Raw genomic sequence first — 26,015 nt, 5'->3', positions numbered from 1 at the left:
GTATGATTTTTTTTTTTTTTTTTTGAGACAGAGTTTCACTTTTGTCTTCCAGGCTGGAGTGCAATGCGGCAACCTCGGCTCACTGCAACCTCCTCCTCCTGGGTTCAAGCCATTCTCCTGCCTCAGCCTCCCGATTAGCTGGGATTACAGGCATGCACCACCACACTGGCTAATTTTGTATTTTTAGTAGAGATGGGGTTTCACCATGTTGGCCAGGCTGGTCTTGAACTCCTGAACTCAGGTGATCCACCCGCCTCAGCCTCCCAAAGTGCTGGGATTACAGGCATGAGTCACCACGCCTGGCTGAGGCCCTGTATGATTTGGCCCCTGTTTGCCTTTTTGCATATTACTGATTCCCTCATATTCTAAGTTCCCTGCCACATTTCCCATTTTTCAGTTCCTCAAACGTACAACATCCCCTCTCACTTTCTGGCCTTTAAATGTTTTGTTCTTTCTGCCTGTAACCCTTCCTTCCTCTCCTATACTTGGCTAACTCATCCTGCAGGTGACTTTCTTTGGACAGTCTTCCCCGATCTCCTTTATCATCTTGATCTGCCTAGCTCCCCAGATTAAGTGAAATGTTGTTCTGTGCTTCTGGAGGTTGCTGTGTTTCCTCTATTGTAATGCTCACCCAATCTCCCACTTGACTATAAACTCCATCTTGTTCACTGCTATACGTGTCCCCAGTGCCCAGTTACAAGGCTCAGCTCCATAGGTGCTTAGCAAACACTTGTTGAATTGAACTTTAATGTGTCAGTAGCCACAGAAGTCTCAGTCCTGCTAGACTGCTGCTTCGCCACTCTGAGCAGGAGGACTGCTGGGAGAGATGGTATTCTATAATGGTTCTCTTGCTGGGAGCTGGCTTTTTGTTTCCCCACTGTTTATTTACTAGCTTAGCAACCTGATTCAGTTAACAACTCTGCATCTTTGTTGCTTCATATATACATACAAATGCTTGAACTTTCTGAAAGCAAATGATGTGACCAGATTGTTTTTCTTTTTTATTTCCTTGGTTACTAGAAAACCCAGGTAGTTTTCGAGGCAAATTCTATAAGACCTTCAAGAAACAGATGATGCCAATGCAATTTTGGCTATTTCAGAACCTAGGAAAAAAATTAAGGGTTGTCAGCGCTAGGTAGGAAACTAGACAAAGACAAAAACCAAATAAGGTTAGAAACAGGAAACTATAGACAAAAGGTCAAAGGTAAAAATCCCGACATAGACCAATTTGACTGATGACTATAGATGTAAAATACTAATAAAATATTAGCAAACCAAATCCCACAGTGTATGCATGATCAAGTTGGCATTGATCTCAGAAATGCAAAGATGGTTCAAATTTTGCATATTACTAATTGTAAAATTTGCAAATTTATACAGCCAGTTTGCAATGCTTTTCTCTTACAATTTAAAGTATCTTTGTATCTTGGCTTTCTTTCTCTTTCCTAAAGCTGTTTATTTGTAGTTTTCTTTTTATGCATTAGTCAATTATTTTTCCTTTCTTGTACAATGTTTATTCATGTTCTTTGGTACATCTGTCTTTTTCTACTTGACTTATAAGATTTCTTTGTACATATTTGCCATATATTTTATAAACATTTTAAATTCTTTTTTTTTTTTTTGAGATGGAGTTTCACACTTGTCGCCCAAGTTGGAGTGCACTGGCGCGATCTCAGCTCACTGCTACCTCTTTAACTTTATTTCCTTTTAAAATTTTCTTCTGGCCGGGCCCAGTGGCTCACACCTGTATTCCCAGCACTTTGGGCGGCCAAGATGGGCGGATCACAAGGTCAGAAGATGGAGATCATCCTGGCTAACAGGTGAAACCCCGTCTCTACTAAAATTACAAAAATTTAGCGGGGCGTGTTGGCGGGTGCCTGTAGTCCCAGCTACTCGGGAGGCTGAGGCAGGAGAATGGCATGAACCTGGGAGGTGGAGCTTGCGGTGAGCCGAGATTGCGCCACTGCACTCCAGCCTGGGCAACAGAGCAAGACACTATCTCAAAAAAAATTTTTTTTTTCTTCTGAATTAGCTTATTCCTCTTCTGACTTTTTGAAGTGAATTTTTAGTTAAAACACTTTAAATCTTTGTTATTTTCTAAATAAATTATCCCCTTGAACTTTCTACTCTATTCCATTGATCTGTCTTTTCTTTCTAGTTTTATTTTCTAGTTTTATATTATTTAACACCATTTAACATCTGGTAGTCCAAGTTCCCTTTATTATTATTTTTCTAAGTTTTCTTGGTTATTATTGGGCTAGATGATATCTTAAAGTTACTAAGCTTCTTTAAGAGTTATTATGAAAATGCACCCAAATAAATCCATTTAGTCCCTTCCTTTCAAAACTCAAGTATTCCTTATTCTTCCAGATATAGTCAGTCTTTAAAAAAATGCCTAAAATCCGCCCGCCTTGGCCTCCCAAAGTGCTGGGATTACAGGAAATCAAGATCATCCTGGCTAACACAGAGAAACCCTGTCTCTACTAAAAATACAAAAAATTAAGTGGGCGTGGTGGCAGGCGCCTGTAGTCCCAGCTACTTGGGAGGTTGAGGCAGGAGAATGGCGTGAACCTGGGAGGCGGAGCTTGCAGTGAGTCGAGATCGTGCCACTGCACTCCAGCCTAGGCGACAAAGCGAGACTCCATCTCAAAAAAAAAAAAAAAAAAAAATAGCCTAACATCATTGCTTGATACTTTATTAAGTGCTTCAAATCAATCTGTGTATATGAATATGGTATATATGTAGTGTATGTGTTTTGTGTGCATGTGTCTGTGTGATGTGTGTGCTTATATATATGCATAGGATGCATATAGAATGTGTGGGGTGTGTTTGTATATGTATGTGAGGTGTGTATGTAGTGTGTTTATGTATGTGTATATGTGCATATGATGTGACTGTGTGTATACATGGGATATGTTAAGGTATGTGTATTTATGTGCACAGTGTGTATTATTGTTATAATGTGTGTGGTATGATGATGTATGTGTGGAGCGTCTGTGGACATGTGTGAGGTGGAAGAGCCCCAGGGGGTGCTAGAATGCTCAGGACATGTGAGAAAGCCAGGCTTGGTCAAACTCTCCTGCCTTCTTGGGGAAAGCAGGGCCATGACCATGAGCCTTTCTGGATGTTGCTTGTGGACAGCAGTATGGGTTAATAGGGCCAGTATCTCCTGAAGTGCCCTGCCCAAACTCCCACTCACCTCTCTCCTCCATCTCTTGAGGAAAGGGTAATCGACCTGTCCTTTTAGGAAAAGGAAGCTTCCAGCATGCTACTAAGTAAAGGAGCCTTACTGGTGGTGGTGAAGGTGATATCACCAGAGGGGCCAGCTCAGGATCAGGCTGGCCTTGCAGTCTTCCAACTAAATAGGTTAGCTGCTGAGTGGGGCAGGAATCAGGAGGGGACCTACAAAGCAGTGGGATCTTTGTTCCCATTACCGGGTGTAAGTGCCCAGTGTGGGCCTCGGTCTTTTCTCTCCTAGGTCACATTCAGACAGCACACCTCTGCCCAATTCTCCTTCTGGATCTCACCCTCCTGAGTGTTGCACCTGCAGGTTGCTCACAGCCTCCTGAGTCCAAGATAGTCTCCCCTTTGGGAGGAGGCTCTACAGTGGTCCCTGGCAAAGTTGTGAAGAGGTGACTGTCATCTTGGGCACATCACCTTTTCTTTCCCTGTGGGCCTTGCTTTGCTCTGTTTCCTGAACACCATGCTTTCTAGTTCCTCCTGGGAGTAAACACCCCTTGCATGGCACATCTTCAGGCCAAACTCATGCTCCCATCTTGCTCCTGCAGGTCTGCCACGTCTCTGTGCTCAGTGTCCTGTCTACATCCTGTAGCTTGAGCCTGAGGTTGCCCATATTCCCTGGTTGGATGGAGTGACTGAGCCCTGACATCACTCTACCCAGAAGAGATGAGTGAACTCAAACTTCTCCAGCCAAGAAGAGGATCAGGCATGCCCAAGTCCAGGGTGCAGGTAAGTCCATCTGTCATTGGCTTGAGGCTAGGAGAGTGGACCTGCTCTTGTTAAAGACAGTGTTCACTGTGTGTGTGTGTAACCGGGGTTGGACGGGGAGAGCGGGGTGGCGGGTGCAGTAAAGAGCAGGGCAGGACTTCACGAAGTGCCAGGATTCAAACAATCCTATGGCATTTATGTGACTTATGACCAGTTTGCTGATTCAGGGCTCCTTCTCCAGTTTCTGCTTCTCACTGGTGGCCACCTGACCCTGTGGCGTTTGCTCTCTGCACCTGCTGTTGGCCATGGGGCAGATGTGGAGGCCAAGGAAGAATAGGACAGTGGTGTTTAGGGCAGACAGGCCTGGGTTCAAATTTCAGCTGTGCCTATTCCTAGCTCTACAAACCTTGGGCATGTCACCTGTCTTCTCTGCCTGAGGTTCAGATTTCTTCCTGGTAAATTGGGGCTAATACTTATTAGACATACTGTGAAGATTAACTGAGATGATGTGTGTAAATTGCCCAGCTCAGCCTCTGGCATCTGGTACTCAACACATAACTCTTCTCTCCACTTTCTCTCTTGCATCTCCCCATCTTGTTTTTGAGTGGATCACTGAACCACAAATATCCACTTGGCGATGAAGTCTGGGGAACAGGGACAAATACCAACACTTCCCATTTTTAGATTTACGAGACTAACAGCTTTCCTTCCCACAGTGGCAACAGTCAGAGATTTGCAGAGCAGATGTCTTGGTGTGAAACTGCTACCCGGAGGTGTCCTGTAAATGTTTGCCGACAAAGCAGCACAGGGGTTGACCTTCCAACTCTGCCTCACTGCACCAGGCTGGGGGATTCGCCCATCCCCTCCGTTTCCTGTGCGTTCCTCTTTCTCAGAGGCTGTAGGCCTGTCCTGCTGTCCGATGGCATCAGGCTGTGGGATGGGGGGCCATCAGGTTGGTTGGAGCAAGCTGCTCCCATCTGGACCTGTGTCAGGCAGCACTTGTTCAAGAGGAGGCTCAAGAGAGTGATCCAGGACACAGGGTTTGGGAAGGGGATGCAGCGTGGTGGGGGGCGACCTGTCCGAGCGCAGAGAACACTTCTCCAAACCTCATTGCCCTGGACCATCGGGTGCTCCTTTGCTTGGATCTAATGATTATAGGTGTGAGCTTCAAAGCAGGTTATAAACCCGACTAATTGCTGGTCTAGGAGAGCTGGACGAAGAGGCCAAGCCTGCCCAGAGTAGAGTGGGCACCCTGGACTGGGGCCTCTCGTGGGACTGGCCCTTCAAACTGGGAGCGCGGTGCTGGGGCCGGGAGTCCCGGGGTGACCGCACGGTCCTGCCGGCTCCTGGGGTGGCTGCCCTCTCTGCTCAGCGCGGGTCGGCGGCACCGCCTCTCCCACCCCGGCCCTGCGCTGCTCTGGCAGGTGGAACTCTCCCCATTCAAACCCGCGCGGGCCAATCAGGGCCGGGCGCGCCCGGGCCGTTCCAACGCGCGGGGCAGCCCTGCCTCCCGCTCGCGCTCCTCCCTCCCTGGAGACTCCGGTGCAGGGGGCGGTGAGCCTGCTGCCTCGGTTACTGGGGAGCAACACAGCCGCCTTGGGTTGCAGGCACTCCTGTCCAAGTCGCAGTGGGACGCCATGGAGCGCTCCCTGCACCGCGTCTCCCTCGGGAGCCGGCGTGCCCACCCGGACTTGTCCTTCTACCTCGCCACCTTTGGTAAGTGCCCGCTGGGGCCAGCGGCAGGGGCTGCCTCACCCTGTTCCCAGCGCCCGGAAATGCAGCCCCTCGTGGTGAGAGGCGAGGCTGGGAGCAGGTGCTCTTTCTATCTGGGGTCACCTTCTCTGGCCCCTTTCTCCTGTGACTGCCCAGGAGGGGCTCAGGGCACAGGCTCAGTCCAAGCAAGTTGCTGAACACCACCTGCTGTCCGACCATGGGTGCCATCTGCAGTTGGTTCTGCCTCACTTGGCTGGAATAATCACACTCTAGTTAATCTTTCAGAGACCCGGGTTGTCGGGTTGTCACCACTGAGTTTCTCATTAGCAAGCAGCTTAGGTTAAATCAAGGTCTTGTTATAGCAACAGGAGATCTCATTCACCCACTTTCCTTTGGCTGAGGGAGCGGACAGGTGCTGGGCCCTTTGGCTCTGCTGCCTTGCAGGCTCACCTTGGAGGCTGCAATCTGACTTTGTTGGGTATCTGAGCCACAGTGGAGATGAGAGAATTCTCTCCTCCAAGACAGAACAATCCCTTAGGAGGGTCCCAGGGCTGTCTCAGGGTTTGAGGTGGAAAGAAATGAACAGTAGGCCTCACTCACAAGCCCCTAGGTAGCAGACTGAGTTCCCCCAAATAACAGCTGGGCGGCAGCTGCCCAAAGGCCTGAACAAACCTGTCCTTCCCGATAGCCATAGTAAAGGTAACAACCCTACCCTAGAGGGTAACCCTTCATTTCCTCACTGGTCCTGCAACCCTCTGTGGAGAGGGGTTATTTTTCCTCTGTGAAGACTTGAAACTAAGAAGTCTTCCATGAGCCAGTGGCAGAGTTGGTAGCTGAGCTCAAGCCTTCAAGAGATGACCCGTCCAGCGCATTTTTGTTTGAACTTGCATACAATTTCCTTCTAAAGGTTGGGGCTATTATTGCAACATAACTGGACATTGCCCAGCTTTCAAAGACAGACTGCCCAAGGAGTTGGTCCCTCCCTGGGGTTCCTGGCTCTTCTACTTTCAGGCTTACTCCTGCCCAACACACTTGGTTTTCCACAACCTGCTTTTTTTCCCTAGGGGTAGAGGGAATGATGGAAGAGCAACGGCTTGGCCCCTTGAAATTGCCTGACGTCTGGCAGCAGGAATTCTCTGGTCCAGTTGGTGGAAGATAAAGGGCAATTAACTAGCCATCATTTGTTGAATTTACCATTGCCATTCCTTATGTCAAGTGTTTTACCTGCATTATCTCATTTAATGCCCCAGCCTAGGAGGCAATTCCTGCTAACCCCATTGGGATGCAGGGCTCTATGAGACAAGGGTAGTTTCCAGGATGATCTGCGTTGGCTGGGCTAGGAGTGGTCAGGAAAGGGTGTCGGAGCTGTGAGGCCCTCTTACCTTAGCTGTGTCCTGATTAAAAAGTAAAAATATGTTTGCCTTTTTCCTCCTTATTATCATGGTAACATGTGTTTACTGCTGAAAACTTAGTTAAAAGAAGAAAGTGAAAATCACTTGTAATCTGACTTCCCAGGGAGACAGACCACTGTTAACTTTCTGATTTATATCCTTCCATGCTTATTTCCATACCTATTTCTCTGTGTGTGTGTGTGTGTGTATTTAAACATCAAATTTCAATACAATTGAGATCAAGTTTGTATGGACAATTTTGTAACCCATATGTTTTCCTTAGTGGCCTGATGTGAATATTTCCTTGCATCGGTCCATATTCTTCTATTGGATTAATCTCCCTGCCAGATCTGGGAAGTTGGGGAGGGTTCAGGCCCAGCAGGGAGTGGATCTTCCTGCCCAGCCATGGCCTCAGGGCTGAGTCCGATGGGTATCCGGGAAGGTTGCTGCTTGAAGAAGTGGCTGTGACCTGAGTGTGCAGGAGGCAGGCAGGAGCCTGGGTGGGGTGGGAAGCCACCTGCTCTTATTTGGGCAGGCTCCTCTCACATCTCTCATGAGAGTATTTGAGAAATTCTCTCCTGTTTCCTGCACTGGCTGTGTTTCCCTGGGTGTCATTTGTCGTGGTGCCGCTCTTTCAGGCTGCTGATTTTCTTTATCCACTATGATCTTCGCTGATCTGCTTATGAGCAAAGATTCCTATCAGTGGTTTCCAAGCCTGGCCAAATATCAGAAACATGTGGGGAGCCTGTTAAAAATACACAGATTCCTAGAATCTTCTTCCGGAGACTCTGGTTTAATAGGTCTGGGGTGGAGCCTGAGAATATGAACATTTAAGAAGCCACAGAGTGTTCTGACTGTCATCCAGGTTTGGAAGCTATGGATTCAGCGTCAGTTTTGTAGCCAATGGGGACCACTTTTACTGTGAAGGTTTTGGCTAAGTTTTTCAGTCCACTGGCCTTTCCTTAACATAGTAGGTAGCCCCTGGCCTTCTACAGTGAACTTTGCCTTGGTAGAACCAGGTGAAGATGTTGCTTAGCTGGTAGTTTCCTGAACACAGACATGTAAAGGGAGCATAATCATCTATGGAAATATAAAGAGACAAAACTGTTTTGATCCGAATTCCCTTTGGGGAGGGATCATAGTAGGTAGTAGGGTAGTGGGAGTACGTCAGTAGTGATATACGTAGTAGGGTAGTGATAGTAGTAGTATATTGTGTGGTATATTTGTGTGTACACATGAACACAACCCCTTGTCCCCCAAAAGGGATATGTTCAAGTGACATTAATTGAAAGACACTGCCTTCTGAGGAGGTGGCCTTACTTCAGGGGAAGGGAGTAGGCAAGTTGAAGCTAGGATCCAGCTACTCTAGAGGGATTTTTTTTCTTTATTGTAAAAACTGATGTAATGTGAAGTCATTATAGGTATACATAATATTTTTCTCCAGGATTATGTATTTTCGTTTGATTAGGATATTTGCTAGTTTTTCTTGTAACAGCTTTATTGAGATATAATTCAGATATATCCAATTCACTCATTTAAACCATACAATTCAATGGTTTTTAGTATATTCACAGAGTTGTGTAACTATTAGCACAATTTTAGAACATTCCCTCAAAAAGAGAGATTATGCCCTTTAGCTTGTGCCGTCATCCCTTGTCCCCAGCCCTAAGCAATCACTATTCTCTCTCTCTCTCGATTTGCCTATTCTGGACATTTCGTATAAATGGAATCATATTTTTTTTGTGACTGACTTCTTTCACTTAGCATAATGTTATAGCAGATATCAGTACTCCATCCATTTTTATGGCTGAATAGTATTCATTGTATCGATATACCACATTTTAAAAATTTATTCATCTGGTGATGAATATTTTGGTTGTTTCTCCCTTTTGACTATTGTGAATAATACTGCCATGAACATTTGTGAACAAGTTTTTGTGTGGACAAATGTTTTCATTTCTCTTCATATACACACAGTATATACCTAGGAGTAGATTTGCTGGGTCCTATGGTAACTCTGTGTTTAACTATTTAGGGAACTACTGAACTCTTTTCCAATGTGTGTGTATCATTTTACATTCCCATCAGCAGTGTATGTGGGTTTTGGTTTTTCCACATCCTCACCAACACTTGTTATTATCTGACTTTTCAATTCTAGCCATCCTAATGGGTGTGAATTGATGTTCATTATGGTTTCGATTTGCATTTCCTGATGACCCGTGATGTTGAACATCTTTTTCATGTGCTCTATTTATATATCTTCTTTGGAGAAGAATGTATTCAGATCTTTTGTTCATTTTAAAATTGGGCTCTTTGTCTTGTTATTATTGAGTTGTAAGATTTCTTTATATATTCTAGATGCAAGCTCCTTAACAGATATATGATTTGCAAATATATTCTTTCAATCTGTGGGGGTTTTTTCACTTTCTTGATAGTGTTCATTGAACCCCAAACTGTTTTTTGGGATGGGGTCTTGCTCTGTTGCCCAGGCGGGAGTGCAGTGGCACGATCATGGCTCCCTTTTGACCATGCAGCTTTGACCTTCTGTGCTCAAGTGATCCTCTCACCTGAGCCTCCTGAGTAGCTGGTACTACAGACTTGCACTACCATAGCTGGCTAAATTTTCTTATGTAAAAAAAACTTTTTGTAGAGATGAGTTCTCCCTATGTTGCCCAGGCTAGTCTTGAACTCATGGATTCAAGCAATCTCTTGCTTGGCTTCCCAAAGTGCTGGGATTATAGGCATGAACCACTGTGCCCAGCCAGAACCCCAAACATTTTTAATTTTGATGAAGTTCAATTTACTTTTTCTTCTGTTACTTGTACTTTGTGTTATATCTCAGAATTCACTGCCAAATCTAAGGTTCTGTCAGTTACCAAGAGATTTACCTGTATGTTTTCTTCTAAGAGTTTTGTAGTTTTGACTCTTACATTTAGGTATTTGATCCACTTTGAGTTAATTTTTGTGTATGGTATGAGGTAAGTGTTCAGCTTCATTCTTTTGTGTGGCTATCCAGTTGTCCCAGTACCATTTGTTGAAAATACCATTATTTCTCTGTTGGATGATCTTGGTACCTTTATTGAAAATCAATTGCCCATAGACCCACGGGCTTATTTCTAGGCTCTTAATTCTATTCCATTGATCTATCTGTTATCATTCCAGTATCACACTGTCTTGATTACTGTTGCTTTGTAGTAAATTATGAAATCAGGTTGTGTAAATCCTCCAATTTTTTTCTTCTCTTTTAAGATCATTTTGGCTGTCCTGGGTCCCTTGAGTTTCCATATGAATTTTAGGCATAATATTTTATATAGAAAATAAAAAACCCAAGTTCACAAAAATGTTGGATAAATAGTTTTAAAATATCATCTTGAAGGGATACCAACTTATTAGTTTGACTGATGAATCAGAGACCTGGGGTCTCTGAACCAAATTTTTAACTTGCTTGGGATCTCTAGTCACCTGGATGTGGTGAGTGGTCAGGAGAGAGAACAGGTTGCCTTTTCTACAGGGTGTCTGGGTCTGGAGATGATGGGCAAGCTGGACATGTTCTGAGGTCCACAGGTGGCCGTGGACATTGGGTGACACAACGCACCTCTCTTTAGAAATGCCAGCCCCCTGTAAACCTGCAAAATGAAAGCTGTCGGGAGCAGCTATAAATGCAGGCTCTAGAGGACTGCCTGGAGTCCCTGATTTGCCAGAGGGAAGTTGGGAAGATGTGGTTCTGGAGACATAGTAGACTTAGGAGTGTCATTGATTTGCTCGACATTTAACTTTTTTTTTTTTTTTTTGCCTCATGTTTGTTGTGTTGGCACAATGTTAGCTGGGGCCCGTTCCACTCCTTTCCTGCCTCTCTTTAGAAGCCATGGAGATAAATAATTCATTTTCTGTAGTGAGAGTGAAGCTTGGGAACAGATGCCAGCCAGCTGCGTGGTGTGTTGGGCAGTGCACGGTCAGGCCCTGAGCTGGAGGCCTCCAACGTGTCCCTGCCAGCTGCCCCTGACTGGCACGTGTTTCCATTCCTGCTGCTCTGAGCCTGGGAGATTCCCTGGCATGGCTGGGGAAACCTATCCAACTGTTTCTCAGGAGCTCATCATTTGCTGGTCATACTCCTCAGTATTTGTTGGCTTTTGTGTCATTCAGAGTCCATCTGCTCGGGAGCTTTCAGAAATTCCTCAAAGTTTCTGGCCTGTAAATAGCCCTTTGTCCACTTTTCCCATTCTGCTTTGTATGTTCTTTTTAAACATTTAAAAATTTTTGAAATATTATACAGACAGACAGAAAAGTGTCCCCCCAATAATGTGCAATCCAGTGACTTATCACAAAGGAAATACCTTTGTAGCTTTCACCAGAGTCAAAAATTGAACATTTCTAGTATTCAGAAGACTCATGTTGATAATGTAGTTTTTTCTTTATCATTTACTTCAAAATATTTTCTAATTTTCATTGTCATTTCTTTTTCAATCCTTGGGTTAGTTAGAAGTATGTTTCTAAATTTCTAAATATTGGGGATTTTCTGGTAATATTTTTATATTTACTTTGCATTTTAGTCAGAGAATATAACCTCTATCCTTTTAATTCTTTGAAATTCATCAAGATTTACTTGATGGCTCAGCATAGAATTAGTTTTTTTTTTGTTGTTGTTGTTGTTTCGAGACTGAGTCTCACTCTGTCACCAGGCTGGAGTGCAGTGGCACAATGTAAACTCACTGCAGCCTCCCCTTCCCAGGTTCAAGTGATTCTCCTGGCTCAGCCTCCTCAGTAGCTGGGATTACAGGTGCCCACCACTGTGCCTGGCTAATTTTTGTATTTTTAGTAGAGGTGGGGTTTTACCATGTTGGCCACACTGGTCTCGAACTCCTGACCTCATGTGATCTGCCTGCCTTGGCCTCCCAAAGAGAGTAAGTTTTTATAAATGTTCTGTGTGTACTTGAAAAGGATTCTGCAGCAGTTGGGTGCAGTGCTGTTTGTGTATGTCAAGTTTAGGTCAAGTTTGCTCTTTATATTGTTCAAATATTCTGTATTCTTGTTGATTTTTCCTGTTTTCTCTGTCAGTTACTAAGAGAGATATATTCGAATTCCCACTGCGATTATAAAATTGTCTATTTTCCATTGCAGTTCTGTCAGTTTTTCCTTTACATATGTTGAAGCTATATTAACAACATACAGATTTAGAATTATTATCTTTCTGGTGAGCTGGAATTTTTATTATGAAGTCTATTATTGTTGTGAAGTCTTCTTTATTTCTAGTAGGGATAAAGTCCTCTTTTCTTGATATTAACATAGCTACCCATGCTTCTTTCAGTTAATATTTGCCTGACATACCTTTTCCATCCTTTTCTTTCAACCTTTCTGGATCTACATTGTAGGCGTACTGTGTCTATAACAAAGAACAGGCACATGGCTGGGAGTGGTGAGTGGCCCATGCTTGTAATCCCAGCACTTTGGGAGGCCGAGGCGGGAGGATCTCTCAAGCCCAGAAGTTTGAGGCCAGCCTGGGCAACATAGTAAGATCTCATCTCTACAAAAAATAAAAAAAATTAGTTGGGCATGATGGCATGTACCTGTGGTCCTAGCTACTTGGGAGGCTGAGGCAGGAGGGTCACTTGAGCCTAGGAGGTCAAGACTACACTGAGCTATGATTGTGACACTGTACCCTAGCCTGGGTGACAGAGTGAGACCATGACTCAAAACAAACAAACAAACAAACAGTACAGGCACAGAGTTGTTATTATTATTATTTTCTTCTCAATGCAGACCTAGGATGATACTTTCCTTCAAAAAAATCTTCGTTTGTCAGGTGCTTAGGGTCACTGGGATAGTCTTAATTCAGTGTTAGGACTGAGAGTACTTGAAGTTGAGCTGTAGTCCCTAGAGGAGCTGTGTCTGATTACAGTTCATCCTATTCCTATGGAGCAACCCTTCAGGGTCCCTACGCAAAATGTGGGGCTCAGAAGAACCCTGCTTCTCGTTGGGCCCTGGTCCCTAGTTCCTATTCCTCTAGCCCTGAGAGGCAGGCAGAAACTCCCTCAGCCTCTTGATCTCTCAATCAGCCCTCTGGAATTTGAAAACACTCCAGGAGAAAATTAGCCCAGAAAAACACTAGGCTTCCTTCTACAGTCCTCCATCCCCCTAGATCCTGCCTGGTAGCTCCTCTCTCTCTTGTTTATCTAAGAAGATGCTTTAACATACTTTGTTTAGCATTTCTAGTTTTCCTCAGTGGATCTGTCATCCCAGAAATGGAAGTCCTCTACATATGTTTTTTAAGTTTTTTGAGTTGGTTTTTGTTTTTTTCCTCCCTTTCTGCCTCTCTCGGTTCTTTTCTCCTCCCTCCCTGCCTCTTCCATCCCTTCCTTCCCTGCTCCCTCTCTCCATCCCTCCTTCCTTTCTCCCTGCCTGCCTGCCTACCTGCAGTTGTCCGAGCAGGCATTACTGGGGCTGGAGGGTCCCTTTCCAAGAGGGTTCATTCACATGGCTCTCGGCAGGAGGCCTCAGTTCCTTGCTACCTGTAATTAGGAGGCTTCTGTTTCTCATTGCATGGACTTGTTCGTAGGATTGCTTGAGCTTCCTTATTATGTGGCAGCTGGCTTCCCTCTAGGCAAGTGATACAAAAGTGAAAGCAAGAAAGAACTTCCATAAAAAGATGAGTAACCTGGTTCAAAAATGGGTGAAGGATTTTAAGACATTTTTTCCAAAGAAAAATGGCTAACAGCACATGAAAAAATACTCAATGTCATTAGTTATCAGGGAAATGCAAATTAAAACCACAATGAGATACAATTATACTAGAATGACTATAATAAAAAAAGAGACAATAACAGGCATTGAAGAAGTTAAGGGGGAATTGGGACCCTTGTACATTGCCAGCCAGAATGTAAAATGGTGCAACCACTTTGGAAAAGTTTGGCAGTTCCTCAAACAGTTAAATGTAGAGTTACCATTTGACCCAGCAATTCTACTCCTAGGTATAAATCCAAGAGGAATGAAAACACATGATCACACAAACATATGTACACACACGTTCAAAACGGCATTATTCATAATAGCGAAAAAGTCGAAATATCCATCACCAGATGAGTGGATAAACAAAATGTGGTATGTCCATACAATGGAATATTATTTGGCCACAAAAGGAATAAAATACCGATACGTGCTACAATATGGGTGAACCTTGAAAACATTATGCTAAGTGAAAGAAGTCAATCACAAAAGACCATGTGTTGTGTGATTCTATTTACATAAGTATACAGAATAGGCAAGTCCTTAGAGACAGAAAGCAGATTAGTGGTTGACAGGGGCTGAGGGGAGAAGGGAATAGGATGTGACTGAGAAAGAGTATGGGATTTCTTTTAGGAGAGGATGAAAATGTTCCAAAATTAGTTAGAGGTGGTTGATTACAGAATCCTGTGATTATACTAAAAGAAAATTACATGCTTTAAATTGGTGAAGTGTGGCCGGGTGCAGTGGCTCAATCCCAGCACTTTGGGAGGCTGAGGTGGGTGGATCATCTAAGGTCAGGAGCTCGAGAGCAGCCTGGCCAACGTGGTGAAACTCTGTCTCTACTAAAAATACAAAAAATTAGCCAGGTGTAGGTGGTGCATGCCTGTAATCCCAGCTACTCGGGAGGCTGAGACAGGAGAATAACTTGAACCTGGGAGGCAGAGGTTGCAGTGAGCTGAGATCATATCATTGCACTCCAGCCTGGGTGACAGAGTGAGTCTCCATCTCAGTAATAAATAAAATCGATGAAATGTATGATATGTTAATTATATCCCAATGCAGCTGTTAAAAAAAGAAGGAACTCATAATGCCTTTAATATCCTAATGTTGAAAGTCATCCATTGTAATTTCCACCACATTCTATTTGTTAGAAGCAAGTCACTAAGTCCAGCCCATGTCTGAAGGGAGGAACTAGGCTTCACCTCTTGAAAGGAAGAATATCAAAGACTTTGTTGACAAATTTTAAACCCATCATAGGTATAGAGAGGCTAACAGTGGGGGCCCTGGACTGCCTAAATGCAAACCCCACCTCTGCTACTTACTGGCTGTGTGATTTGGACAACCTGTTTTAGCTCTTTTTTTGAGCTGGGGTCTCACTCTGTTGCCCAGGCTGGAGTGCAGTGGTGTGATCATGGCTCACTGCAGCCTCAACCACCTGGGCTCCGGTGATCCTCCCACATCAGCCTCCTGAGTAGCTGGTACTATAGGTGCACACCACCACGTCTGGCTAATTTAAAAAAAAAAAAAGTTTTTGGAGAGACAGAGTCTTGCTATGTTGCCCAGACTGGTCTCAAACTCCTGGCTTCAAGTGATCATCCTGCTTCAGCCTCCCAAAGTGTTAGGATTACAGGTGTGAGCCACCATGCCCAGCCAACCTGTTTACCTCATAATAATCTTCAGCTTCCTTGCCTGTAAATTGGGAAAAAAGTAGTAACCATTTCATGGAGTTATCATGAGGAATAAAGGAAATAAAAAGCTTTTAGTAAAGTGCTGAGTACCTAGTAAACCTCTAAGAAACATTGACTTTGTTCTCTCCATGTGTGTGCCTAGCCTGGTAGTTCACTGTGGTCCTGAACTCTGGGTTGAGATGTGCATGAATCCTGTAGGATGTTTGGGTCTGAGCCCCCACAGGACTGCTAGCCAAGAGTAGATGCTGACTGCAGTAGATTCAGGAGTTTTATTTTACCAGCTTGCCCAGATGGACCTAGAATCCCTTGTGAGTGATCCATGGGAATCTAAATTATCAGGAGACCTGAATGCTGATTTATTAGTTTATGCTGAAAAATAGAATTTCTGACTTATGCTGGCCAGAGCAATGTCTTTCTGGAAGGAAAAAAAGCTTGGGAAACCACATTAGTATCAGCTTTCACAGGAAGCAGAGAGTCCAGGGGATTGAACTGACCCATCACAATTTTTATCCCGGCACTGTGAGTCCTGTGTCCTCACCTTCACAAACCAGGGCCACTTTTTTGAATGGAACTCAAGGTTCTCCCTCTTTTAACACAGTAGCCATGGGAGATTCTCCTGGGTTATGTCCGTAGAGCTGTGTGGCTGCCTGTTTCCTAGTGCCACTACAGCCTACCATTTCTCCCTTAGATCAAGCAGGCAGTGAAATTGGTAAACACATGCTTAACCCTTTCTGAGCCTGGATCAGGGCTGGGGTGTGGATGAGGCAGCTGAAGACCACAGAGAGAGGGTGTGCCTGGCATCTGGCTGGGCTACCTCTCTCCTGTGAGCAAGACTTGAGTACAGACGTGTCCTTATAAATGGAGGGGAAATCTGTGGATGTTGGTGGCTGGCTAGGCTCCATGTAGAACCAGCTGCCTTTGTATGTTCATCTGGATATCATCACCCTTACTGTAGCTCTTAACATGTGACAGTTCTTAAATGGGCAGCAGCTTCTGGGGTGAGTTGGATTTTAGGATGCCTGCTGCTTCATGCTAACCAGGCAAGTCCATCATAGATGTATTCTCTGCACATCTCAGGGTGGCATGGGCTCCCCCTGGGACACATTCCAGCTGATCCCTGAGTCTAGCAAAGGTGAGCAGTCCCCATCTACTTCCTTTATTGTCTGAGTATGTCTCTTTCTAATGGTGGCCTGCGGGTTGGAGTTCATCTTCCTGTGGTCCTCTATTGAGTGTTGTCTGCCAGACTGAATTTCTTTAGCTGGTGTCCACATCCATTTCCATGGTGCCCAGTAAGTCTGAGCTCTTCAAGTCCTGTGCCCAGCAGAATATGGGTTTGTTGCCTTTTCCAGGCTTTCTGAAGCTGACTCCCGTCCAGTATTTTTCCTGCCATATGGGGCCCTGTCTATTTTCCCTTTGGCTCTGGGCCCTGGTACACGCTTCTCTGGGCATCCATCACCACCTTTTGCACATAGTGTTGGTGCCCAACTGCGGTCTCATTGGAACAGGGGCCGTGCCCTGTCGAAGGGCCCTGCCCAACCTCGATGAGGATGACTTCAAGTCCTTTAGCCTGAACACTCCCCGAGTCTAGGGAGGAACTGGGAGTGTTGAAAAAACCAGAGGTGTAGGGGCAGGAATATTATTGAGAAAAGTTTTAGGTTTTTGTTTTTTGAGACAGGGTCTGGTTCTGTCATCCAGGCTGGAGTGCAGTTGTGCAATCATAGCTCACTACAGCTTCAACCTCCTGGACTCAAGCAATCCTCCTGCCTCAACTTCCCAAGCAGCTGAGACTACAGGCATGCACCACAGTGCCCACCTATTTTTTAAATTAATTTTTTGTAGAGAAGGGCTCTTGCTGTATTGTCCAGGTTGGTCTCAAACTCCTGGGCTCAAGCGATCCTCCCACCTCAGCCTCCCAAAGTGCTGGGATTACAGGCACGAGCCACCACACGCCACAAAGACAAATTTTTAAGGGAACAAGCAAATTTCAGAACAATACATATGGTATGTATCTGTGGAGGGAGGCGAGTGGCGGGGTTGGGGGCGGTTCTGAAAGGATGCCAAATTAGCTGGTGCCTAGGTGAGCTGAAGGCTCCAGGGATTAAGCCCAACTTCCCCTTCACCTGGAGGTTTCTTTCTCTAGATTGGAGACATTTCTAGGAGGCTGCCCTCTCTTTTTTTCATTTTCTTTTTTTTTCTTTGAAACAGGTCTCACGCTGTTCCCCAAGGTCCAGGCTGGAGTGCAGTGGTGTGACCATGGTTCACTGCAGGCTCAACCTCCTAGATTCAAGTGGTCCTCCCACCTCAGCCTCCCAAGCAGCTGGGACTATAGGATGTGCCACTATGCCCAGCTAACCTCTTGGTTTCTTGAGAAAAGCTGTGGCACCTGGTACTGTCCCTGATGGCTCTCTCTGTCCCTGGATCTGAAGGTTGTGTTGGCAAACACAGCGGGCACAGTAGAGGAGGTGCATGCTAGAGGGCTGTGGGTGTTCCAGAAGACTGTGCACAGGAAAGAGTGCTGGAGTTGGGGTGGAGTTCTAGTTTCCAGCCCTGGATTCTCTGGGCCCAGAGCAAATCACCTTCCATCTCAGGCATGACTGTTCTAGCTACAAAATGAGGAGACTGGACAAGATGACTTCAGGGACCTGTGTGTCAGACATTTGGTGGAGCAGCCTGATGAGGGGAAGGAGGGGACAGGCATGGCCGAGGGAGGGATCTTGTGAACTGGGGCTGGTGTGTCCTGGCCTGGGGAGCCTGGAGTCTGGTCTGCTGGGTTTGGTTTCTCTGCTGTAACAGGGTACAGGGCACCCTGGCCTTCCTGAGAAGCCCCTGGCTGGCAGGACCTGGAATGGGAGCTGTGCAGTACGGTGCAGACTCGTCTCAATCCTGAGTCAGCCTTTGTCCCTAGCCCTTCGTCAGCTCCAGCTTCCTGCTTGGCCTTGCCCAAGTCCCTGTCCTAGCCACTGGGCTGTGAGCCCTGTGAGGGCAGGCACTTGCCCAGCCTCGTGCAGATGCCCAGCAAATATTTGCTAAATGGAATTAGTGACCATTTGTGTCTGGAGATGTCTTGACCCTGACTTCTGGGCAAAGGGCCACTGTTTGTTAGGTGATAGGTGTTGTGGAGCACAGGGCTCCTGTGGCTTTGGGATCCAAGCATGTTTGTGCCAGAGCTGGCTTTGCACAGGTAGTAGTTTCAGAACAAATGTTTCATATTAAACATAGGTGTCTTTGAGTTGGTGAAATTCAACCCATGACTACTGGCTTCATTTGCCTGTTTCCAAACCTCCCTCTCTCCCACCCCACACTAGATCGGGCACAGTTTTCATAGGTTTCTCAACTCTAGGGAGCCACAGTGAAGCAATTGCTCAGACTTTGAGATAATGATACCGTCAGTTCTCCCGGCGCCTTTCATCCAAGGAGTCTTCCTCACCCACCAGCGTTACCTGATCACAGCTTGGAGAGTGCCATAACCCCTATTATTAGCTCCACCTCACATCCATGACCACCGTGGTCCTGAAAGAAGAGGGCAGTTAGGGCTGGAACTGAAAGAGGATTCCTGGGCTTCTGAGATCTGGGTCCTGGACAGGAGAACAGCAGATATTTCTGATGGATGAAGGGCTGGACCAGGGTTTGCGGGAGCCTGAATTGCTTGGGACTGAAGCTTAAACACCAGAAGTATGAGGGTCAAGTGATGTCTGGGTCACAGTGATTGGTGGACTTATTCAGAGTTAGGAGACACGAAGGGTTTTCCAAACCTGTCCTCGAACCAGCAACAAAGCACAGCCCCAGCCGCCAGCCTAGTTTCATGAGGCATGTCCAGAGGTGGCCAGATGGGATGATGAGGGGATGTCTCACTGTGCTGCGAGGGATTGTGGAAGGACTTTGGAGTTCAGGTCTAAAGGAAAGAGCCCAGAGAATGCAGGACTAGATCCGGGTGATGAAAGTTACTGAGCGACCACTGTCGGCTTAATATAAGATGCAGCATTGAATAATCAGAGCTCTTTCAAAGGGGAAAGGGCTCCTACCGCAGGAAGCAAGCTCCCCATCGCTACAGGTGACTGGAAAGGGGGAGGGCACTGCTAGTCAGGGTCGTCATAGATGGAGCCATGCCTGGGCTTTCTGGTAGATGTGCCCTGCCCTGCTCTCTGATGTCTCCAGTGCCTGTCCATGGGGTGGACTGAGTTCAGCAGCTTTTTGAGGTCCCAGGGAAAGTCTACTGGACTGAGAGAAACATTTTCGATGTCTCTCACCGAGGAAGAGGAGTGTGGCCCTCTCTCTCTTCTCTGTCTTGGCTGGAGGCCATTGGGTGTCCGTGAGGATGACCTGAAGTTTTGTCCTGTTTTTTCCTTTTTTAAAACTTTAAACAAAATAGGAAAAGCCAGGGGATAAGCCTCGCCTGGCCACTCATTCTTGCCCTGCCTTCCAGCCCCGTCCTTCTGTTCTCTTTACACGTCCCCTCCCTCCCTGCTCTCCTCCCTTCCTCCCTGCTCTCTCTCCTCCTCCCCTCCTTTCTCCTGCCTCTTTCCTTCTTCCTTTGTTTCCTCTTTCCTTTCTTTTTAATTATAGAAGTGCTATAGTTCATTGATGTATTCCAATTATTAAAACAACAATGGGGATAGACTGAAATTCCTCTTGACTACCCTCCTCCAATTCCTAGTCTGTTCTCTAGAAGGGATCACTCTTTTTAATTTGGCATCCTTTCAGAAACCCCCTCCCCTGCCAGATACATACCCTATGTATTGTTCTGAAGTGTGTGTGTTCCTTTAAAAACTCGTCTTTGTGGGGTGTGGTGGCTCACGCCTGTAATCCCAGAACTTTGGGAGGCTGAGGTGGGAGGATCGCTTGAGCCCAGGAGTTTGAGACCAACCTGGACAACACAGCAAGAGCCCTTCTCTATAAAAATTAGTTAAAAAATAGCTGGGCACTGTGGTGCATGCCTGTAGTCTCAGCTGCTTGGGAGGTTGAGGCAGGAGGATTGCTTGAGCCCAGGAGGTCGAAACTGTAGTGAGCTATGATTACATGACTGCACTCCAGCCTGAGTGATAGAACCAGACCCTGTCTCAAAAACAAAACAAAAAAACCTAAAACTTTTCTCAGTAATAGTCCCCTGCCAGGTCATATGGAGCTCCTCCATTCTTTATAACAGCTCATACTATTCCATGTACAGCTATAGATGGTTTACTTCACTATTTCTATATTGATGAACATTTCAGGTATTTTCAGTTTTCCTTAAACAATGCTGTAGTACCAGCCTTAGTGTGCACATGTTTGTGTTTGTCTACAATAGTGACCTGGAATGAAGACTTAGGTGGAAGAATATGCACATTTAAATTTCAGTAGATCTTGGCAGAAATTACCCTCCATTTACACTCCCTCCAACAGAGAATGAGAGTACTTGTTTTCCTACACCTTTACCAACATTTGACAATGGCCCAGCAGTGAGAGCTCCCAGCATCCACCTGGCTGCCCGTACAGTAGTGAGCTTCCCATCACCAGAGGGGCACAAGCAAGGCTAGACAACCACTGCTGGAGGCATTCGAAAGGGACTCCTGATGAGTTCAGCGGGGGCTGAACTCTGAGGTCCCTTCCAGCCAGAGACTGTGTGAGTCTTTGAATGGCTTCACACAAACAAAACAGCATTCCTGTCACCTTTCCTCCAGTTTTTTCCACCATACCCACCAGGTAGCTGAGGTAAGGTTGTTTCTGTTGCTGTTTCCTTAGGTCAGCTGAGGCTGTCCATTGATGCCCAGGACCGGGTTCTGCTGCTTCACAGTGAGTATGGCTTTGTGCAGGCTCACCAAGGAAGGGGCGGGCCACTCAGCTTCCTGCCTGGGGCTGGGGTCAGGGCATGGTGGCACCATAAGCCAAGGCTTCTTTTCTCATTCTTGTATAGTGTCCTGCCATGTGTCTATTGATAAAAGCCAGTATTCACCTAGGGCTCTTTCTACAGAGCAGCCCTGGTCCTGCCTTGGATATGTCTGGAGTCCACATGGTAGACCTTTCTCACTGACAGGCTACAGTTGCCCCTGGGTATCTCAACTTCCTTCTTGGCCCCAGCAGAGCAGGGTCACAGAAGAGTTTTCCTATCTTCCCTCCCTTCTTTAATTCCATCCTTTCTTCTTTTCTCTATTTTTCTCATTCATTTGTTTATTCATTGGTTGACAGGCAGCATAGTATCATAGCTAAGATCACAGTCTTTGGAGCCAGACCACTATAATTTGAACCCTGGCTCTGATACTTGCTGAGTGGCCTTGAACAAGCTCAGTTTTCTCATCTGTCAAGTAGTGGTGGTAATAGTATGTATCTTACAGGTTGCTACAAAGATTAATGAGTTACTGTTAGTAAAGTGCTTAGAACAGTGCTGAACTTGTAGTCAATCCTGTATAAGTTTTTGTTAGATAAAATAGAAAACTCTCCGGGCACGGTGGCTCACGTCTGTAAACCCAGCACTTTGGGAGGCTGAGGCGGGTGGATCACGAGGTCAGGGGTTTGTGCCCAGGCCTACAAAGTGGCCAACATAGTAAAACCCCGTCTCTACTAAAAATACAAAAAAATTAGCTGGGCGTGGTGGCAGATGCCTGTAATCCCAGCTACTTGGGAGGCTGAGACAGGATAATTACTAGAACCCGGGAGGCGGAGGTTGCAGTGAACCGAGATCATGCCACTGCACTCCAGCCCAGGCCACAGTACGAGACTCCCTCTCAAAAAAAAAAAAAAAAAAAAAAAAACCATACATTCCAAAAATAGCGATTGAGCATTAGCTCTGTGCTAGGGACTGGGAACACCAAGGAGAAGCACCCACCCCTGTCCAGGTGGTGTTGATGGGATGTCAGGGAAGACTTGGTGGAGGGGGTGATGTCCACACAGTATCCTGAAGGAGGAATGGGCGTGAGCCTGGCAGAGAGGAGCAGGGAGGGTGTGGCTAGCACTTCATGCACAGGGCTAGCAAGTGCAAAGGCCTGGGGGTCAGAGAGAGCAGGATGCATTTGAAGAGCTGTCTGGCATGGCTGGAGCACAGCACAGGAAGAGTTCATACTCCACCTGTTTGTCTGTCCATGTGTCCATCCTTCCATCCAGCACATAGTTACATGAGTTGCTCTCATGGCCCCCACTGCCAGGACTCTTCTGTTTAGCGCAGAAGGCCTTATCTCTCCAGCCTCCCTGGCTCTTGCTGCTGAAGGTACCCTCCACCTCCAGCTCTATCCAGTTACATGCATTCCCTTGAATGCATCTTGCTTGCTCCTGCCTCTGTGCCTTTGCACCCACTGTTCACTGTGCCTGGAATAACCTGTCTTTTTTTTTTTTTAAACTCCTTTTGAAAAATAACTCTCTCTCTGCTCTGATTTTGCAAGAAATATGCCTGCCTTCATCATCATTAAGACTCAGGAAGGAAGACTCATTTTGCCTTATTGTTTCCCCTCCAGGAATCATCCCCCCGACCCACCTGTCTGGGCTGGGTTTATTGCTTTCTCCTTTGTGTCTTTGTCACAGCCCTGACTACACTGTGCCACCTGTGTCTGGTCTCTCCGTCAGACTGAGAATGCAATGAGGGCAGGGACTGGGTCCGGTTCATTGCCACTGCTGGCCAGAGAGACCCAGGAGGTCACCAGGCCTGGGTCCTGCCTTCAAGAACCATGCCCTTGAGGGAAGGGATGCACACAGGAACAGTAACTAGGATACTGGGCAGAGTAGACTAGTAGGCACTTGGGTCCTCTGGTCCTGGCCATGGGGGGCTCAATGTGAAGTTCCCAAGGAGCAGTAGAGGGGTGTTCTCTGCCTGCCAGGGCCTGACTCCGGCTGTGCAAACAGTTTTTGCAAAATGCATCTTGGCCTCCACCACTCCATTTGTCCTGCACAGTTTGCTTTGGCTTCACCCCAGTCTCAGGCCCTTCATCCCTTCCTGCCAGTCCCCACTCCTTCCTTTGGCTTCCCAGACCTTGCACCTCAGAGTGCAGTACTCACCTAGAGTACTGTCTGAGCCGAACCCTAGGGCTCAATGAAAACCAGACATAAGGCTGGGTGCAGTGGCTCACGCCTGCAATCCCAGCACTTTGGGATTTGAGGCGGGTGGATCACCTGAGGTCAGGAGTTTGAGATCAGCCTGACTAACGTGGAGAAACCCTGTGTCTACTAAAAATACAAAATTAGCCAGGAGTGGTGGCACATGCCTGTAATCCCTGCTACTCGGCAGGCTGAGGCAGGAGAATCACTTGAACCTGGGAGGTGGAGATTGCAGTGAGCCAAGATCGTGCCATTGCACTCCAGCCTGGGCAACAAGAGGGAAACTCCATCTCAAAACAAAACAAAACAAAAGAAAACAAAAACAAACAAAAAAACAGATGTAAAAGGAGATAGAACAGAGGCTCAGGTTCTATCAGGTCTATTGTCTGCTTTCTATAGACCTCAGGCAAATGGTGCTGCTTACTATCGGGACCACACCTGCACCCACCCCACACCTCTCCCCTTGCCTTTATTACCTCTCCCCTTGCCTTTATTTATTATTATTTTTCTTTAGAAAACATGTTTTGAGCAATTATTTATTTACCAGGCACTCCTCTGAGCACTTCAGACACATTACCTCATTTAATTGGCACAACTACCATGTGAAGTGCATGTTATTATCACTAATCCATTAAAATGGCAAATTCTGTCCCAGGCAAAGCAACTCACTCTAGCTTATATGGTGAGTAAGCAGTGCAGCTGGATTCATGCCTGGGTCCGTCACCCCCTGAGGCCCCAGCTTGTGACGCCTGTGCTGTGCTGTCCGCCAGCCACGGCAAGGCTCACGGCATACTGTGAGTGCCACAGTATGGCTCATGGCACACGGTCAGTGGCCCCTTCATTCCTAGAAGGCAGTCTTGTGTGGTAGAGCACTAGGCTGGCAGTCAAGAGACATGGGTTCCAAATCCAACAGTCATTCCCATTGTTCTGTGATTGTGGGCAAGTTTCTTACTATCTTTGTGCCCCCCTCCCCGAAGCCTCATTTTCCCCATTACATGAGGGGTTGGATTCTATAAACTATAGTTCTCTTCCAGCTATAAGATTCAGGGAATTGAATATACTCCATTCATTTGGTGAATTGAATTGGCAGCATTGGTGAGGGTGCTGCCAGAGCGTGGGAGATGGTGGGGATGGCCTAGACTGGAGCAGGTTAATAGCCAATGGTGGTTATGCAGGTTAAGGGCCTGGTAGTAGGGGTCATAACCCTGCTACTCACAGATAATGCTTTTCAGGTCTCTTTATTCGTGTGGGTGGATATTCCTATGTGTGTCTCTCTTTCTCGCTGTGTGTGTGTATGTTTCCATTCATCCACCCCAATGTCTGACTTCTCTTTTAGTTATAGAAGGTAAAGGCCTGATCAGCAAACAGCCTGGCGCCTGTGATCCGTATGTAAAGGTATGTGGTGGGGCCAGAGGTGGGGAGCGGGATATTGAGGGGTCATGTTACTGGGCTCAGTCCCAAGGTCCCAGCACACCTGTGGGGCTGGTGACCTTTGAGGAGGCAGTTGCCATCTCACTCATCTTGTCAATAGGCATTTATTGGGCCCAGTGCTGGAACAGACCCATTCCCTTAGCTCGGCTGGGTCCCTGGTGTTTCCTGTAACAGCCAAAATCTTAAGGGAGATCTTGGTCATCCACATAGGTGGGCACAGTGAGTATGTGGATGGCTGAAATCCACAGGCGATCCCAAGCCCTCTTGTGAAAAGCACCGTTTTCATCCACTTTCACCCCAAACTAGGGGCAGGATGGCCAGATTTGGGCAGTAGAGTGGAGGGAGTGTCTCTGAGAGCTGCAAGATCCTTCTGGGTTGGCTTTTGCTGTAAAGACAGGGTCCTTGCAGGAGTGGGGCTCTACTTTCAGTGAGAGCCAAAGGCCAGGAACTTCCTAAAGTGTGGCAGCTGGGGTGCCAGGTGCTGGCCCTCAGCCTTCTTCCTGAAGCCTTCAGGCTGATCAGAGGTCCCTGCTGGCAAGGACTTGATCAGGAGCAGGGCTAGAACAGCCCTGGGGTGAGAGCATGGATTTGGGGCCTTGGCAGGAGGCTGACCTGGAACCTTTGTGAAGGGAGCATTCAGCAGCTGCTGGGAACTTCTAAGAGAGGAGGCCTTTCACTTCTGGGGAAACCATTCTGCTTGGGGGAAGAGCAGAGATGATAAAGTCGTACCACAGCTCTGGCTGAGCCGTGGCTGCCTTTTTGGTACCACCCACCATGAGGCCCTGTCCTGGCATCTGCTTCCAATGCCTCTTGCCCTGGGCTCCTTGTTCCAACTTGGAGATGTGCAGAGTCTGCTGCTGAGCTTAGGTGGGCCATGAGATCCGCTAATCATGCTTCCTTTTTTCCAATTCAAGATTTCTTTGATCCCTGAAGATGATAGACTACACCATCAGAAGACGCAGACTGTTCCAGACTGCAGAGACCCAGCTTTCCACGAGCACTTCTTCCTGTAAGAGTCTGGTGCAGCTGGGCCCTAGAGAGGAGAGGGAAGGAGTGTTTATCTGGAAACAGCTCTGTTTGCCAAATCTAGAACTAGGTCTATGCAAAAAAAAAAAAAAAAAAAAAA

At 46.6% G+C, this 26,015-nt stretch overlaps 1 protein-coding gene across 5 annotated transcripts in view; it reads left to right on the top strand.

The window, feature by feature from the left end:
- Nucleotides 1-3,793: 3,793 nt before the first annotated feature.
- Nucleotides 3,794-26,015, top strand: part of RGS3 (regulator of G protein signaling 3) — a 138,627-nt gene continuing 116,405 nt past the window's right edge. For 3 of the 5 annotated variants that reach the window (XM_017875955.1, XM_017875954.1, XM_017875959.1), the window contains exons 1-4: nucleotides 5,486-5,664; nucleotides 21,179-21,229; nucleotides 24,795-24,853; nucleotides 25,804-25,898. In XM_017875955.1, the coding sequence (XP_017731444.1) occupies nucleotides 5,586-5,664; nucleotides 21,179-21,229; nucleotides 24,795-24,853; nucleotides 25,804-25,898 (284 nt within the window). In that variant the 5' untranslated portion in view covers nucleotides 5,486-5,585. Of the gene's footprint in view, nucleotides 3,970-5,485; nucleotides 5,665-21,178; nucleotides 21,230-24,794; nucleotides 24,854-25,803; nucleotides 25,899-26,015 lie in introns of those variants that run through there. The other 2 variants (XM_017875957.1, XM_017875956.1) reach the window with 1 other exon arrangement.

The sequence above is a fragment of the Rhinopithecus bieti genome, unplaced genomic scaffold (assembly GCF_001698545.2).
Source record: "Rhinopithecus bieti isolate Rb0 unplaced genomic scaffold, ASM169854v2 scaffold_9997, whole genome shotgun sequence".
Lineage (NCBI taxonomy): Eukaryota > Metazoa > Chordata > Mammalia > Primates > Cercopithecidae > Rhinopithecus > Rhinopithecus bieti.
The sequence above is the reverse complement of the archived record's forward strand: the minus strand, read 5'-3'. Positions and strand labels throughout refer to the sequence as shown.